Source organism: Wallemia mellicola (genome assembly GCF_000263375.1).
Source record: "Wallemia mellicola CBS 633.66 unplaced genomic scaffold WALSEscaffold_7, whole genome shotgun sequence".
Lineage (NCBI taxonomy): Eukaryota > Fungi > Basidiomycota > Wallemiomycetes > Wallemiales > Wallemiaceae > Wallemia > Wallemia mellicola.
Genome location: NW_006531964.1, coordinates 126348 through 141728, shown reverse-complemented (window position 1 = coordinate 141728; position 15381 = coordinate 126348). Strand labels below are relative to the sequence as shown.

The window sequence follows — 15381 nt, the reverse complement described above, 5'->3', positions numbered from 1 at the left end:
TATTATTTATAATAAGTTAATAATATTGTATGTTGTATTACAAATATTTCTAAAAGAATTCGTTAAAGTCAAATGCCTCTCCTTGTACTTTGTCAAGTTTCTTGCCTTTGAGGCCTTGCTTGGCGGAGACGCCTTCATCTACTTTAGCTTTCTTAGTTGGAGCTGGAGTTACCTTCTTAGCTTCTTTTTTGTCCTTCTTAGCATCCTTCTTTGAGGTTTTCTTTGGGACGTCTGAAACTTCTACTTCTTTAGCAAATGTAACCTTTGGCGCTCTTTCCTTTCTCTTCTTTGAGTTGGTTGGAGGTGGTGATTCGAGTTCCTCTTCTTGATCTGGCTATTATGGGGTTAGCAGGTTTATCAGAATTAACATTCACTCACTGTCAAATCATCTTCCACGTCTTCTTCTGCGTCAAGAACATCCATAACTTCTTCATCATCCTCTTCCTCGTCATCTTCATCAACTTCATCTTCCTCCTCACTTTCGTCGTCTTCAACTGGACCACCAGTGGTTGGAATATATTCGCGACTCTCAATAACAGAATCAGTTGGTGCTGCAACCAGTCTAATCTCTCCTCTAGCTTTCCTAAGTGGCTTTCTTTGAGCAAGTTTCTCGATATCCTTATTGATAACATCCGATACACCTTTAATCTGCTTTGCTTTTTTCTTATCATTTGAAGGCGGGGCAACAGTGTAATAAGGAATATCATACTTGACATATTTCAAGATGAAATCTCTCATTGCACCATTTGAATCAGGAATACCACGCTTCTTTATGCGGCCGATAACATTAGCTAATGACCTGAAGAAGGCTTCATGATCACCTGAAGCAAATGCAGGTAATTTAAAGAACATCATTAAATCCTCTTCATTTGCTCTATTAAGTATCCATTCTGCTAACACTTGAGGTTCTTTAACCTTATCTGGTCTACCAAGATTCCGTCTCAAAATTTCTGCAGGTGGAGAAACAGCTTGTCCGATGAATGAAACACCTGGTGAATCAATATAAATAACGTTATCAACATCAACAGCTGATATTTCTAAAGTGGTAGTAGTTGGATTTTTAGCACCAATTAGAGAATTTGTTGAGATAGATGCTGTTTTGAAGTATGGTTGCTTAATCATTGTGTTGAGAATAGCTGATTTACCAACGTTTGGCAATCCACTAACAAGCACTTTCAGTGGGTGTTTTCCTTTCTTTTCCTTTGCATAAACACCGAGGAGGTTTCTGAGAGCTTCCTCACCGATTGTAGAAGATAAACCATCAGCAAATCCTTCAATTGGGGGAATATGAGCAGCTGAAGCGAATACGACTGTTGGGAGTACGCTACTGAGGGTGTTGTACCATCCGCTGACAGTTTCTCTTGGGACGAGATCAGCTTTGTTGAGAATAGCGACAATTTTCTTCTTCTTTTGTAATTTTTCAATCGCATCAATTCTGAATCCCTGTGGATCCCTAGCGTCGAGCACTTCAAGAATGACATCTGCTGCCTCGACGCTTGCGCCGAAGTTCTCAGGAGCATCTGTAGCTATTGAAGCGTCTACAAGTGCTGGAATATCGCCATCTTCTGCGTCTTCCTCGTCTGAGACGTCTTCGTTATCATCACTTCCGCTCAGATCGACGTCTTCGCCAGCCTCTTTTGCAGCTTTTGCGGCTTCTCTAGCTTCTAATACCTTTAGTAAAGTATTAGTTAAGTTGCGTTGTAGGATAAGTCAACTACATACCCTCCGTCTATTCTCCTCGATCTCAGCCAAAACTTCCTCTTTGAAAGGCAGACTATTCGGTATACCTGGATCAGCTTTCTTCTTCTTCTTGTTCTTCCAGGTTGGATCTCTTCTCTCGTCTCTAGATCTCTTCCTTCTCGTTTCCTTAGCTTTCTGCTTAATCTTAGCACGCTCGAACAATCCCGTTCTCTTTGATGTTTCTATAGTAAGTTTATTAGAAGGACTATAGTTATACTACTAGTAAAACGCACTCTTTCTAATCTTTGGCATTTCGCTGTTGTATGTAGATGAACAAGGTGTATAAAATTTATTTACTCAGATTTACCTGATTGTACAATAATTATTGAATTTTTAACTAATTTTATTGATAATGCTGTTGCTAATTCTCCTAAAGTCTTGCGTTCTTCTTGTCCCATTGTTTGTTGAATTGCGGGTGAAGGTGGTGCAGAGACTTGGAATAAGTGATTAAATCTATTTGCTGCTAATGATGATGCTTGCGTATGTATACCTTCTGATTCTAATACTGCTATTAATTCCTTCCTGTGGTTCTCGTTGTTGCGACTTCTACCACATACTACTAATATCTCCTTTCTCGACGTCTCCTTTATGCGATTCGCAATATCTGTTATTTCAAACAATGGCTTAGCAGATACGCATTCTTTCATTTCAATTCCAAGTGTGCCAGCCTTTTTCTGACATTCCATCAAAGCCAAATCATCAGCTGTCTCAGATTCAAGCACTTGTTCTGTATTCTGCTCAGGATATATCGTATCTGGGAGTCCATGTGGCGAGTACTCTGTCAAGTTATTCATCGCTTCATTTGATTTCGTATGTTCTAATTCACTCTTCATCCTAACAACAACAGCATTGACGTCTGATCTATTGCATAACCTTTCTACTAACTTCAAAGCAACTCTGTCGTCAGTTCCACCGAAGAATGGCATAAATAACGTCGTTCCATCCCAACTATCAGTTTCACCCGTAGTTTGATCAAGGAATATCGCCATTGAAGACTTTGTTTGTGATAACGCCTTCCTCACGAACTGAACGTATTTTTGAGATGAGCTTTGTGAATTCAGGATCGTATCAATTGGATTCTGATGTCCTGCTTGGTATTCCTTCTCAACAGCCTCCCTGTTGCTCTTCCAAGGTACAATAACCATGTCGTTTTCAACACCCTGTTCGGAAACTGTATTTACGAAATTATCTTGCAATGTCAAACTTAAAAGTGGTCTGACTGCAATATTACGAAGGTGGGCGAATGTTGTGAAAATGCCCAATAATGGATCTGATTTTATTTCTTGTGTTTCTGATCTCAGAGAGTCTGACGTTCTCTCTGTCAATTCAACCAATCTGAGAGCATCAATGTGATTTTGATGCTTCTCAGATTGTAACAGATGAGTAAAGTACAACATCGTTGGTACGTGCTCCATTTTCTGCATAACCATCAAGTAATTTTGAAGCTGTCCTTTGTCACCTGTTGAAATTCTATGTTTCTCATCTTCACCTTCCTTTCCATCTTCAGCTGTATGTGGACGAAGTTTAGATGGATAGATGAAGAGTGCTAATGGTGTAGTGATAAATGTGGTAACTATAGCCATGAAAATCATAATTGAGAAAACTCTCTTGTCAATGATCGCAGTTTGTAATCCAACGTTTAATACGATAATCTCAACCAATCCCTTACATGACATTAGTGTACCGATTGTGAGACTCTCTCTGAAGGTAAACCTGCAAACCTTAGCTGTAACAGCACCACTAGCGAGCTTTGAAAAGAAAGCAACAACTATAACTAAAACGGTGTATCCCCAGATAGTTCCAGTGTTCAGCAACGAGAGATCAGTTTGTATACCAGTTAAACCGAAGTAAATTGGTAAGAATATAATCATTACCACATCTTCAATCTTCTCAGTAACGATAATGTTGAATTTACCATCCTTTGGCATTATCAATCCAACTAAGAAAGCACCAAAGATTGGATGTACACCAATAATATCAGTGATAAATGATGAAATAAAGACCAATAGTAAGGCGAGAGTTGTGACGAATTGAGTTGGTCCACCGCCGTCTAAACTACCCGTACGTCTTGCTAACATGTAAAATAATGGTCTGACCACAAAAACTAGTAGTAATATCCATCCCAGAATTACTAGCAGAATGTATAAAGTGATGATTCCACCATTTGAGTTTACTAAAGCGACAATAACTGCCAGTAAGATCCATCCTACGACATCATTGATAACTCCAGCAGACAAAGCGATTGTGCCGACGGGTGTCTGTGTGAGTTTATATTCTACAAGTATACGACAGAGAACAGGGAAAGCGGTAATCTGTGGAGATAATAAGTAAATGTTTTCATTCACCAAGTTGATATGTTACTTACAGCAATCGCTACACCAATGAAGAGAATGAAATGCGAGAAGATTACATCATCATTCTCGTTGAATTCCTTCCATAAACCAACACCGAGTGCTATCCCAGCACCGAGTGGTATGACGAGTGTCGTTGTTGCGATTGCAATACTTGATCTAGCGTATCGCTTCATGACATTCAAATCGACTTCCATGCCGACAATGAAAAGAAAGAGAATAATACCGAGGGTTCCTATTAGATTGAGATATGGGAGGGAATCATCAGGGAAAATGTCGTCCATGTAATTGGGTATTTGTCCGAGTATACTAGGACCAAGTATGATACCACCAATAATCTCTGCGATAACTCTCGGTTGTTTTAGCTTTGCTAGAAGATAGCCTATCGCTCTTGTGAAAATGATGATAAAGGAAGCTTGTATAACACTGAAAAATTGTCAATCGAATTGTGTTGAGACATGAGTACAGATTTAACGTACAATAATGCAAGTGGGTCCTATGAATGTGTCAGATAGAAAAACTCCGTGATATTGTTAACTCACACTGGCGTTTACTTCATTTGGCATCCCGCCTTGAAAAACACCCTCAGAGGCCCTTTTTGTGAGCTCAACTGAGTCCCTTATTGCTGAATATAGGACAGGCATGATTGTGAAGATCAAACTGTCTTTTAATTAAACTTTCTGACGTCGTTGACAGCTCCCTTGCCAAGTAATCAACGTTGACAAATTTGAATGTATAACAATTTTTTGTATTGTATATTTAACTTAAAGCGTAATATTCCTCCTAAATACCCTCGTTGTAGTAACTCAACAGTGTGACTGTGACGAATTCGGTGAATTTTTTAGATTTTTACCTAATTCTATACATTTAATGAGAATGATAACTATTATAATCTATTAGCTAAAAGCGTACTTCTGTCTTGTAATAGCTTCAGGGTATGTTGCAGCCTGTGACATGACGCACGCAATTGATAAGAGTATAGGGGGAATAGGGGTATCTCAGCGGATAACTGATACAGAACAGCATCTTTATATTATAGTTACTCTATTCAGAGTATAGAATATTCACTCTCTTGAACCACACTACTAGAGTCAGAGTGGTTGGGATATTACAAGTCGATAGACGTTGTATACAATAGGCAAGCAGCTCTACATCTATCTCGCCTGTAAAAATTTATTTTATACATTTTATACACTAATGCATCTTTCAACTCACCAACAATGACTCTTGAAGGAGAAGAAGTTGATTTCAATGAATTACAAGCCCAAATTAGTCTATCATTAGGTACTATAAGGGATATGACATCCAGTTGGCATAACACCAGCTCTAAAGCCAACAATTCCACCAAACAAGACGATTTAAGAGAATGGATGTCGAGACCGTCTAGACTAGGATTAGGCGCGTCAGTAGCACAGACTAGTGCATCCGAAATAGATGTGAGACTACAGCGGAAGTTAGCCTCGAAGGGCCCTTCAGTTGGTAACAAAGTTGAAGAGCAGAGCGAGCAATCAGAAGATGAGGAATCTAAGTACAGAACGACGACGAAGAAGACTAAAAATACAGCCAAAAAGTATCTCGATAAACCACATGCTGTTAAGAAGAATGTAGTCGGTGTCGATAGCAACATACAACTTTCCAAGAAGCAGCGCAAGAAGTTGAATAAGAAACTCAAGCAGCAACAACAACAAACCAGCTAGACTGATAAGGATATATAGACAAGGACAACCAGTGTACACTATGCATTATAAATTATTCTAACGTCATATAAACAACTTTAGAATAGCTTTACCCAATGCTATACCATCGTGTTCTTCTTTTGATTTGTCAAGCCAGGCGTTTTTAACTTCATCTGATGGTTCTTCAGCGAGGATATCTGATCTAGACAGGGTTTATTAGAATGCAATAGGAAGCACTGGGAAGACTCACTCTGCTATTTTTGTCATTATAGATTCCGTGAATTCTGGGTGTCCCTGCGAATATCTAAGTAAGAAAACTAAAAAAGCATCATGTTAACACACCTGAACAGACCAAATATGTACTTTCTCTCCATTGAATTTGATAAATGCTTGGTAAGGGCATTGTGGTGTCGATGCCACATTTGTCAGACTAGCTGGTTTCTTGGTTACGACATCACGGTGTGCTTCAAATATCCTAAACTGATTATCAAATCCAAAGTAATTCTTCGCGAGGTCTTTGTTGACTACATCAACAACTGTACTTCCGAATTCCTTCATATTTCCCCTGTCTACAGCTCCACCAAGTGATCTAGCGATTATCTGATGACCAAAACATATACCGATAACAGAAACCTTCGGGAATGAATATGTCAAGCCTCTGATGAAGTCTACCAAGTCTATTATCCAATCCAATTCGCTAAATGCGTCGCTGTTCGATCCTGAAATAATAATACCGTCATAAACAGTGACATCCTCAGGGTATTCATATTTGTATACGTCAAATGCATCTATTATCAGCTTGTGAGGAGTCTCAAACTCGTTATTAGCCTTTGTGAGGAATGTTCGGAATATATTCTCGTAGTTTCCTTCGACTTGTTCGATTGAAGGTATCTAGGCTGCTATTAGAGATAATTCGTATACAAACTAACACTTACGCAGCTATCACAAACAAAAATTGCTAATTTTACTTCCATTATCGCTTTCGTAAGGTAGTTGATAAGCGACCGTCATCTTATGGAAGCAGAAATTAAAAATCTTAAGAAAAGAATAGAGAATACCCATAATGAGCATAATGAACATAAGCTCAATGAGGATCTGAATAGCATCGAGAAAGTTACGAGCGACTTGGAGAATAAATTGAATGGTCTTCTCAAGAACTTAGATGACATTCTACAAGAGCAGAGCGAATAGTCTACAATCTATATACATCCGCTATCAAGTACAAGCTACCAGTTATAACAACTTTCTTTCCACTCTTCCCCGCCAATTGAAGTGCTTCAGGCAGATTGTTTGAAACACTCACGTCGACGCTGTTCTCGAACAATTCATCTGTTTTCGCTTTCAGTGTTGTTGTATTCATATTTTTTACCCAAGGCATCGAAGGTATCGATGAAAATGGTACGAATATAACTGTATCTCTAGCTCTAATTAGAATTCTTAACATATCATCCACATCCTTATCTTGGCTGAATCCTAGTATGAAGGTGTATGCTTGATCTTCTGATAGCGTGTCTCTTAACAATTGCATAGCTGCGGGGTTGTGTGCGCCATCAACTATCACACCAGGTAGAACATCTCGATCGGATCTACCATGAAAGCTCACTTGGTTGAGAGTATTTGAAATTTCATTGTTTGCGCTCAAATCTATAGCTTTGAAATGTTCACAATGTTTTTGTAATGCGTGTACAGCTAGCAAAGCGGTTGATGCATTCTCTATTTGATGTTTACCTGCCATTCTCAACTGAGCGTTGATGATGTCGCCATTGATTGGGTTGACTAATTCACCTGGTCTATCATTGAAGTATACAGGTACTTTCAGTTCCTCACACCTCTCCCTTATCAAACCGATAACTTGATGATGTATTTGTGGCGCGACGATAGCAGCTTTAGTTTTGCTGGTAATAATACCAATCTTTTGTTTAGTTATGTCTATTATATTGTCACCTAACCATGAAATATGATCCAAGGCGATTGGTGTGATAACAGCGATACTATCTCTGTATTCCCTGCTAAAAGCGTTTGTTGCGTCTAACAAGCCACCCATACCAACTTCAATTATTCCGACATCTATTTCCTGTTGACTAAAAAGATTGAAGGCAGAGACTGTTAGCTTCTCAAAGTTTGTGAGTTTCTTGTAATTATCATCTTGTGTTTCCAACTGATGTACTAGATTATAATAAACTGTACTACTAATAGGCTTCCCTTGTATAATTAAACTATCAAATTCCTCAACCAAGTGTGGTGAATTAAATCTACCGACTTTGTAATCCAGACTTCTCAATAAGCCGTCTATAAAAGCAGAAGTACTGCCTTTTCCATTTGTACCCGCTATATGTACAATTGGTTGTGATTGATTAGATATTTTAAGTAAAGATTTCCCAGTCGCTTCTAATCCTAATTTAATCATCAATGGTGTTCGTTTACAAGATAATTTCATTCATAAATTATAATTTAATTTAAACCACGTCCGGCAGGTTGTTTGATATGCATTGTAGATTTATTTGGTGTATGCATTGCAGGTGTCTCATATCCATGTACGAGTGGCTCGAAAAAGTTACGATGACTTGTACTACTCTTGCGACGCTCTCTCCTATTCTTGTATCCCTCTTTGGAATCATCATGCTCATGATGTTCGTGGTTAAGCGGACGTGGGTAATCTTGAGTTTGGGCTGTATCTTCCATTTCTTCAGATGCATTAGGTGCTACAGCCTTATGCTTTCTTGTAATGCTGACTCTTCTTCCACCAGCTCTTACTGTAGATTGTTCTAAGCTTTTTCTCAGACAATCAGTATAGACACTTACCAGCTGGTAAATGGACTGCTTGCATTTGATCGAGTTTTGTTGACATTCTTCTTCGTTGTTTTAGTACAGGAAATGCTCGTGTGACTGTCTGTTTTAAATGGAGCCCAGATGATCACATTCCACTATTGCGTAATTAGAGTCATACGTTTAAATTAAATACTGCGGTTTAAATATTTAGAATACATTCATAATATATTAATATCACGTCTCTAACGAATCGAGGCGTTCATCGACACGCCAAATTTGCAATCTTGAACACGTTTCTAAACATATCACGTAAACGTAATCAATTATGACAATTTATGAAACTATTATATAGCCTTCACTATTTATAAACAACACAATCGTATTATATATGCATCGTGCACATTGTTACAAAAACACGCGTTCCTGTTACGCGAACAAAGAACTCCATCGTAACTCACTCGCGAACAATGAGAAATATGAACGGTCACTTTTTAAATACAAGTCATTTTAAAACCTTCAAATCATAACAAGATGTGTAAACATAATTATAACAAGCCAGATCCGGAATATCGTCGCATGCAAGCAGAGATTTTTAAGCAAAATACCGATATATTCTTTGGCGTTATAAGTAGTAAAGAACTTGACACAGAGTATGCTTATAAGCATTACAAACCACTCAAAGGTGAAGATGATGAAGATACTAAGCCATTATTGTCAACTGGCTCTAGCACATCTTATCAACATCACTTCCATCACTCTTCATCACTCAAGAAAGTAAATTAGGAATGCAAATGTATTTATAACTCAAATAGAAGTAAGTCTCAAAATGAAGTTGACGAAAACTGCGATTAACATAACACCACAGAGAATACTTTATATTATTGTCAGCATTGAATAGACTTATAGACGTACACTTACCTTGGTCCAATCCTGTCGTAATAACTGACTGCTTCTCTCTTCCTTATCTTCATTGCTCGCCATACGAACGTAAATGCTGAGTATGATATACTGATTAAGGAAGCGAATGTGAACAATGCTGCACTAATAAATCCAGTTTTGTCAGCTGTACTGGTATAATTAAGCAATGTGACAGCGATTGAACTGAGCAAGATAGAAAATTGTAACCATTTCAAGAACGTTCTCTCATTAGCGAAGTAGACTTTCGGTTCAACTCTAACTGGCACCCAGATCTTTTTACCATTATCAGCCCTGAAGCTGTTGACATATTCAACAGTTTCATCGTCCCCAGCCGTTTCCTCATCCAAAGCTTTAGGACTGTCTTCATCTTCACTATCATCATTGAAATGATAATCAAGGTGATCATTCTTGAATAACCAATGAGCGTATTGTTTAATTGTTGTTGGTGTAACTTTCTTAAATTGATTTGGTATATTTTTCCAACTAACACGATTATCGCTTGTACCACCATATTTTGATGATTGACCAGAAGAAGTACCACCCAACAATGAAGTACCTTCCTGATGATGGTAACCGTCTTCATCGTCTTCATCTTGCTCACTGACATATTCAATAGACTGTGACCTCGTATTCTTCTTCGATGCTTTCAGCTTATTCTTCTCCTTACGAAGATTCTCAGCTCTCGCTTTTTCACTCTTTATTAACTCTTCGCGATAGTTTGGTGGTAATCTATATGCACTGTGATGTCTAGCAGGTAATGTCATCCTATCTCCTCCATCGTGATCATCATCTTCGGTTCCTCTCAACCTAGATTCTCTTCTAGCCATTTCAAGATGTTCTAGATTTTTAGTTTGTTCATCACTATCGTTCTCTTCCTCGCTGTTCTCAGGTGGTGTTTGAATTGGAGTGTGGTCAGCTGAATTTACGTTGCTTGTTTGAGGTCTTTCGATGAGCAACTCTTTCGTAGCTGGTTTACGTATATCAATTTCCATTTGCGGCATCCAAAACGGCAGTAAGTTAACTCTATTGTCTAGTAAAGTTGCACATCCGTGTATAAATTTCGAGAATTTTGGTACTGCTTCAACTAAATGGCTGCTAACTAACTGTCTAACCCACTCTGGAGGTTCTTGGCCCATCTGAGTTTGTAATTTTACTTCTAAAATACCATACGGGAATCTATCAATATCTTCATTTGGCAGTTGATTAAATGGATAATCTATACCAATATCCATTCTTCTCCAATTATCACCTGAACGTTGCCTACCATCCCAGTTATCTTCTCTAACAAGTGATAACTCTGTATCTAACGATATACGTACGCGTGCATCTCCAGGAAGTTGGAATGCTGTACGATTGTAGAAACTCCTCATGACTGGGTGCATTTGCTTCGTCAATACTCTATATTGGACTTCTTCGGAAAGTTGTTTCATAGATTCAATCTCCTTATCGCTCTTTTTACCTTTAGCTTTCATGTCTTTCCAGACGTCATCCATCGTCATGTCACCTGACATGTAAGCGTTTACAAGGTCTTCCTTTATTGGAAATCTAGCTTTGACACTTTTTTCGCCTGTCCAATCTTCTCTATGAGTTTTACGTTCAACGAAAATCTGTTTGACATCCATGCCACCATACCATCTTAAACGAATAGCTTCAGCACCTTCAGTCTTTTCTAATCTTCCCAGATAGAAATCAAGGTCTTCGTTATCGTAATAAATGCTAGTAATTGCGGAGTCTTCAGGTGAATATTCCTTATCTGGATCATATACCAAAACAGGAAGATGTTTAAGAATGTATAATTTAAGAGGAATTATGTTTTCTTCATGGACCCAGTACTTTGTAGTTTGCCTAACGAAAGCCGATTGTTGACCGCCGGCAGCACTATCACCTTGAATGGGTTTGCCCCTTGTTCTGACCATTTCGAACAACTTGGAAAGCTGAATAATCAGAGCGTCGTAATTCTCCTTATAAAATGGCTTATCATCTAAGAAAGTCTTTACGAAATCCTTGCGAAGTTTATATCCTGTTTGCTTGTCATGCTTCTTTACGATTTTAATGAAACCTGTGTAATTTAATTTTGTGTAGTTTGCCAAATCGTGAACGTCAGCTACGAGAACAGCTAGATCATCTTCTAACTCCTTGAAACGTTCTTCAAATCTGCCCAGATCGTATCCGCTGCTGTCATCATCTGGATGTTGGCTAATTGAATGGCCGTCGTCATCATCGTCGTCTGAGTCTTTAGCTGAGTGTGCGGGTGATGACTCTGCGCTAGCTGTACGAATATAGTCGTTTATAATATTCTCATAAATCGATATTCTCTGTGCAAGTTCAGAAACCTATTAGGTGTAAACGGCGACTATATGACATCTAGACTATGAGACTCACTTTAGATTTCTGGAAGTTGTAGATTTTCTCTAATTGCTTCGCTAGTTGTTCCTTGAATTCTGCTTCCTTTGAGGAATCCCAGCCATCTGAGTTAGATTTCAAGTAATTCTTGAGTTCTGAATAGTTTAGATAGTATTCTTGCCATTCTGGATATAAGTTAGACTTTATACGCCTACCAAACTTCATTCAGTCTTCAACGTTCTAGTAAAGGAGATGAAGTCACAATTCAGTTACAGATCCACCCACGTTGATGAAATATTTCAATTTCAGTCGGCCTAAAAGACTAGTACCTTAGATTTAATGTACCACCAGCTTTTTACTAGCCACACCACAAGCGGCGTTTGCCCAATTAGGAAAGCTTAATTAGCTTCTTATCGTCTACTGAGAAAAAACACGCGAAACTTCATAGATTTTTATAGCTACAATAGTTTATAGAAACTATTTTAGCCCATATATCAATCTTCTGTCCTCCTAATCTCTTAAATTTATCACTCGTCTTTATTAAGGCACGGTCATCAATAGATTCCATGGAATGCGTTCTATTCCTCTTATTTATATACAATCATAATCATAGTCTTCAATGAAACCGACACCGTCAGCTTTCCACCCATCACAGTCTTCTTCCCAGTCGTCGTCGTCACCTTCTTCACTGCTCAACTCGTCGTATGGCATGATTTCAGTACGGTAGTTACCATATCCCGGTTCGTCAGATCGACTGAGGAGTGAACGTACTTTCTCATCGATATGCTTGTTATACTCTTTACTACGCTTGACCGCTCCCGGCGAATCTAAGCTTAATTCTCCGAGTCTAGATTTCACTTTATTGTCTTGATTAATCGCTTCTTCATCTTCTTGGATAAACGAGCGCTCGGTATGCTTATGAGTCATTGGTATATAGTCCTCTATATCAGTATCATCACTCTCCTCGTCTCGCTTTTTCAATTTACGTTTTTGAAGGTGAGGTATGATGCTTATTTGTTGACTAGTACCCTCTAATTCTAATTGCGTTGGCTCATTCTTTATATCTTGCTTACCTGCCAGTGTCTGACTCTGCGGTAGCTCAACCTTGTTCGGATATTTCAATGTCGTTCTGGATTTCTTCTTCGAAATTGCAGCTCTGCTGGTATTCTCTGGTGACTGTCCACGTTTCAAACCTCTTTGTGACTGCGATGGTTGCGATTGTGGTATAGTAGCCTGTGAGCTTGTTAGTTCTTGTGACTGAGGGTTGTCAACATAGGTTGATATCGTGTTTGTCGGTAGAGGAGGTAATACAACTACACTACTATTGTTGCTGGTGTTAGTGGATGGTCTGGGTGATTCAAATAATGGTTTGAACGCCTTATTTTTTGCAGGTGTGTTCATCATATCGTCTTCCTCTTCTTCCTCCTCTTCTTTCGTCTCCTGAACAACATCCTGCTCCTCTTGTATTCCTATCATTTCCATACGCTGTTTCTTTGGTGTGTTTGGTACATTCTCACCTCGCAGTCTCTTTCTAGCTTTTGTACGTGGTGTCCAGAATTTAGCATTGTTGTTACTTTTCGCTGGACTGAGTGTATTTAACATATCCTTAAACTTCTGTGGTGATGCTGCAGCATATTCGACCTTCTTAGGCGTAAATCCACTGCTAGTAGCTGGTTTTGTGGGTGTTTTAAACACAGCAGCTGCTTTCTTCTTTGGCGTACTAGCTGGTGGTGGTATCGACTTTGTAGTCGCTGTGTCATCTTTATCATTCGCGCCTTTCTTAACTTTACTGTATGTTTTGTACTTTTGTGCTTTTCTCAAGTTTAGTAACGCGTACTATCAAAGCAAACTAAACTAACCAATCGTAGGATCTTTCTTTATATCATCCTTTACTGGCTTCCTTTGGTGTTTCAAAGTGAAGTCTTTCTCCCAATTCTTCAATTCATTTCGCAAGTTGACTTCCATCGTCGATGTTAGTAACTAAGAGTTTTTATTATGGATATCAGCGCCTACACTAAATCTATAGCTTTATCTACCACTTTAGCTGGTTTTATAAAGGTCTCTAACTTTCTAGTCAATCAGCTTAGCCTTCGTTACGTTGATCCAGCTAATTTAGGTAGACATTCATTCAAATTAGAGTTATTTTATGCATCTATACAGCAATTATCAAAGGACTCTGTTGGTTTAGCGTCTCTCAGTGCTAGTATATCTAACCAACAATCAATAAACCTCGCATTTCTCGCGATTCCTCTAAACGTCATCACTCTTCTTATCACTAGAGTGCTTTTTATTGGAAGCAATATAGGAGATGCTGATTACAATAGAGCGTTGACTTTATATACCCTTTCCATACTTTTAGAAGCATTAGTTGAACCGCTCAAATATCAATCAAATAAACGGGTTGAAATAAAAAGGAAATCTTTTATTGACAGTTTCTCATTCGCAGCTAAAGCACTGGTATCATTTATTTTATTGACGCGTTATTCTAATCATAGCTCCCTCACTTGTTATGCTTTTGGTCAATTGAGTTACTCACTTATTCAGTTTGTAAGCTATTGTGGTGACATAACAATACACTATCCACGTATCCTAGCAAATGAGGCACCCTTTAGTAAGGCTTCTTTACTTTCATTACGAGCTCTTATAACACAAGCACTTATCAAGTTGGGTCTAACACAAGGCGACAAATACATCATTTCTTCACATTTATCAGATTCAGATCAAGGGGCTTTTGCATTGGCTGACAATTACGGTAGCATGGTTGCTCGTATAGTTTTCCTCCCCATAGAAGAGAATTCCCGGGTGTATTTCTCGAAAAATGACTCAGTAGAGCAGGTCTCAAATGCAATAGGATTGATATTACGCTCTTATATGCTTTTTTTGGTTGTTTTACCGGCGTTTTTACCCAATTATGCGCGAACATTGTTACAAATACTTTTACCTAAATACGCGAACTCAAATGCTGGATCTATATTACCGCATTATAGTATTTATATCCCGATCATGGCGTTCAATGGTATACTTGAGTCATTCTTACATAGCACAGCAACATCTAGCGTTATCAACAATCATTCAAGGTTTTTGATAATTCTATCAGTAATTCTAATGCCATCTATATACTTCTCTTTGAAGTATACGCCAAGTTGTTATCACTCAATCATTGTGGTTTATGCAAATATCATTAATTTGGGGCTGAGATCTCTCTATGCTTACAGGTATACCAGTAGCTCATTGAACGTACCTAAGATCACACCAAATAAGGTTGTCTTACTTGCATGTGGCGTCACAGGAGCCATAACAAGTTATTCAATCTCGCTGTCTTTAGTTCAACACATTATCACTGGAGGTGTTTGTGCATTGACTGTTCTTCTCGTTATGTGAGTGATGAATTTTCCCAAATACAGCTCTAATCTCTCTCTAGCGTTATCACGGAACAAAAATTCTATTTGTCGACGATCGACAAGATTAAATTGTATAATAATGATATAAAGTCTAAATAATACACATGCAGTTCTTCTAGTTGTCTATTGGGGTTTATAAAATGGATAACTGATGGTATGTCAAATCAGAATTTATTTAAAGAA

General features: G+C 38.4%; 9 protein-coding genes across 9 annotated transcripts; 2 read left to right on the top strand and 7 right to left on the bottom strand.

The window, feature by feature from the left end:
• Positions 1 to 14: 14 nt before the first annotated feature.
• WALSEDRAFT_32214 (P-loop containing nucleoside triphosphate hydrolase protein) lies at positions 15 to 1998 on the bottom strand. Its single transcript, XM_006957768.1, has 4 exons — positions 1974 to 1998; positions 1723 to 1922; positions 379 to 1671; positions 15 to 334 (listed from the first exon to the last, which is right to left on the bottom strand). Exons 1-4 carry the CDS (start codon positions 1990 to 1992, stop codon positions 50 to 52), a joined length of 1797 nt encoding a protein of 598 aa, XP_006957830.1. The 5' UTR covers positions 1993 to 1998; the 3' UTR covers positions 15 to 49.
• A 3-nt stretch (positions 1999 to 2001) lies between these two features.
• WALSEDRAFT_60132 (hypothetical protein) lies at positions 2002 to 4901 on the bottom strand. The gene is made up of 4 exons (XM_006957767.1): positions 4634 to 4901; positions 4571 to 4587; positions 4106 to 4517; positions 2002 to 4052 (listed from the first exon to the last, which is right to left on the bottom strand). Exons 1-4 carry the CDS (start codon positions 4733 to 4735, stop codon positions 2034 to 2036), a joined length of 2550 nt encoding a protein of 849 aa, XP_006957829.1. The 5' UTR covers positions 4736 to 4901; the 3' UTR covers positions 2002 to 2033.
• A 404-nt stretch (positions 4902 to 5305) lies between these two features.
• Positions 5306 to 5811, top strand: WALSEDRAFT_60131 (hypothetical protein). Its single transcript, XM_006957766.1, has one exon. The coding sequence runs from the start codon at positions 5312 to 5314 to the stop codon at positions 5786 to 5788; it is 477 nt and encodes a 158-aa protein (XP_006957828.1). The 5' UTR covers positions 5306 to 5311; the 3' UTR covers positions 5789 to 5811.
• On the bottom strand, positions 5792 to 8174 carry WALSEDRAFT_54229 (FolC bifunctional protein; the record flags this gene model as incomplete). Its single annotated transcript, XM_006957764.1, has 3 exons — positions 5792 to 5969; positions 6018 to 6658; positions 6703 to 8174. One exon carries the CDS (start codon positions 8172 to 8174, stop codon positions 6960 to 6962), a length of 1215 nt encoding a protein of 404 aa, XP_006957826.1. The 3' UTR covers positions 5792 to 5969; positions 6018 to 6658; positions 6703 to 6959.
• On the bottom strand, positions 5852 to 6741 carry WALSEDRAFT_28281 (class I glutamine amidotransferase-like protein; the record flags this gene model as incomplete). The annotated part of the gene is made up of 4 exons (XM_006957765.1): positions 5852 to 5969; positions 6018 to 6061; positions 6110 to 6658; positions 6703 to 6741. 4 exons carry the CDS (start codon positions 6739 to 6741, stop codon positions 5852 to 5854), a joined length of 750 nt encoding a protein of 249 aa, XP_006957827.1.
• On the bottom strand, positions 8160 to 8664 carry WALSEDRAFT_68503 (hypothetical protein). The gene is made up of 2 exons (XM_006957763.1): positions 8570 to 8664; positions 8160 to 8520 (listed from the first exon to the last, which is right to left on the bottom strand). Exons 1-2 carry the CDS (start codon positions 8613 to 8615, stop codon positions 8219 to 8221), a joined length of 348 nt encoding a protein of 115 aa, XP_006957825.1. The 5' UTR covers positions 8616 to 8664; the 3' UTR covers positions 8160 to 8218.
• A 654-nt stretch (positions 8665 to 9318) lies between these two features.
• WALSEDRAFT_60129 (SPX-domain-containing protein) lies at positions 9319 to 13725 on the bottom strand. The gene is made up of 4 exons (XM_006957762.1): positions 13657 to 13725; positions 11837 to 13608; positions 9455 to 11787; positions 9319 to 9407 (listed from the first exon to the last, which is right to left on the bottom strand). Exons 2-4 carry the CDS (start codon positions 12020 to 12022, stop codon positions 9341 to 9343), a joined length of 2586 nt encoding a protein of 861 aa, XP_006957824.1. The 5' UTR covers positions 12023 to 13608; positions 13657 to 13725; the 3' UTR covers positions 9319 to 9340.
• WALSEDRAFT_28278 (hypothetical protein) lies at positions 12389 to 13762 on the bottom strand (the record flags this gene model as incomplete). The annotated part of the gene is made up of 2 exons (XM_006957761.1): positions 12389 to 13608; positions 13657 to 13762. The coding sequence occupies 2 exons, from the start codon at positions 13760 to 13762 to the stop codon at positions 12389 to 12391; spliced, it is 1326 nt and encodes a 441-aa protein (XP_006957823.1).
• Positions 13763 to 13792: 30 nt separating this feature from the next.
• On the top strand, positions 13793 to 15315 carry WALSEDRAFT_68501 (hypothetical protein; the record flags this gene model as incomplete). Its single annotated transcript, XM_006957760.1, has 2 exons — positions 13793 to 15174; positions 15219 to 15315. The coding sequence occupies 2 exons, from the start codon at positions 13793 to 13795 to the stop codon at positions 15295 to 15297; spliced, it is 1461 nt and encodes a 486-aa protein (XP_006957822.1). The 3' UTR covers positions 15298 to 15315.
• Positions 15316 to 15381: the final 66 nt, after the last annotated feature.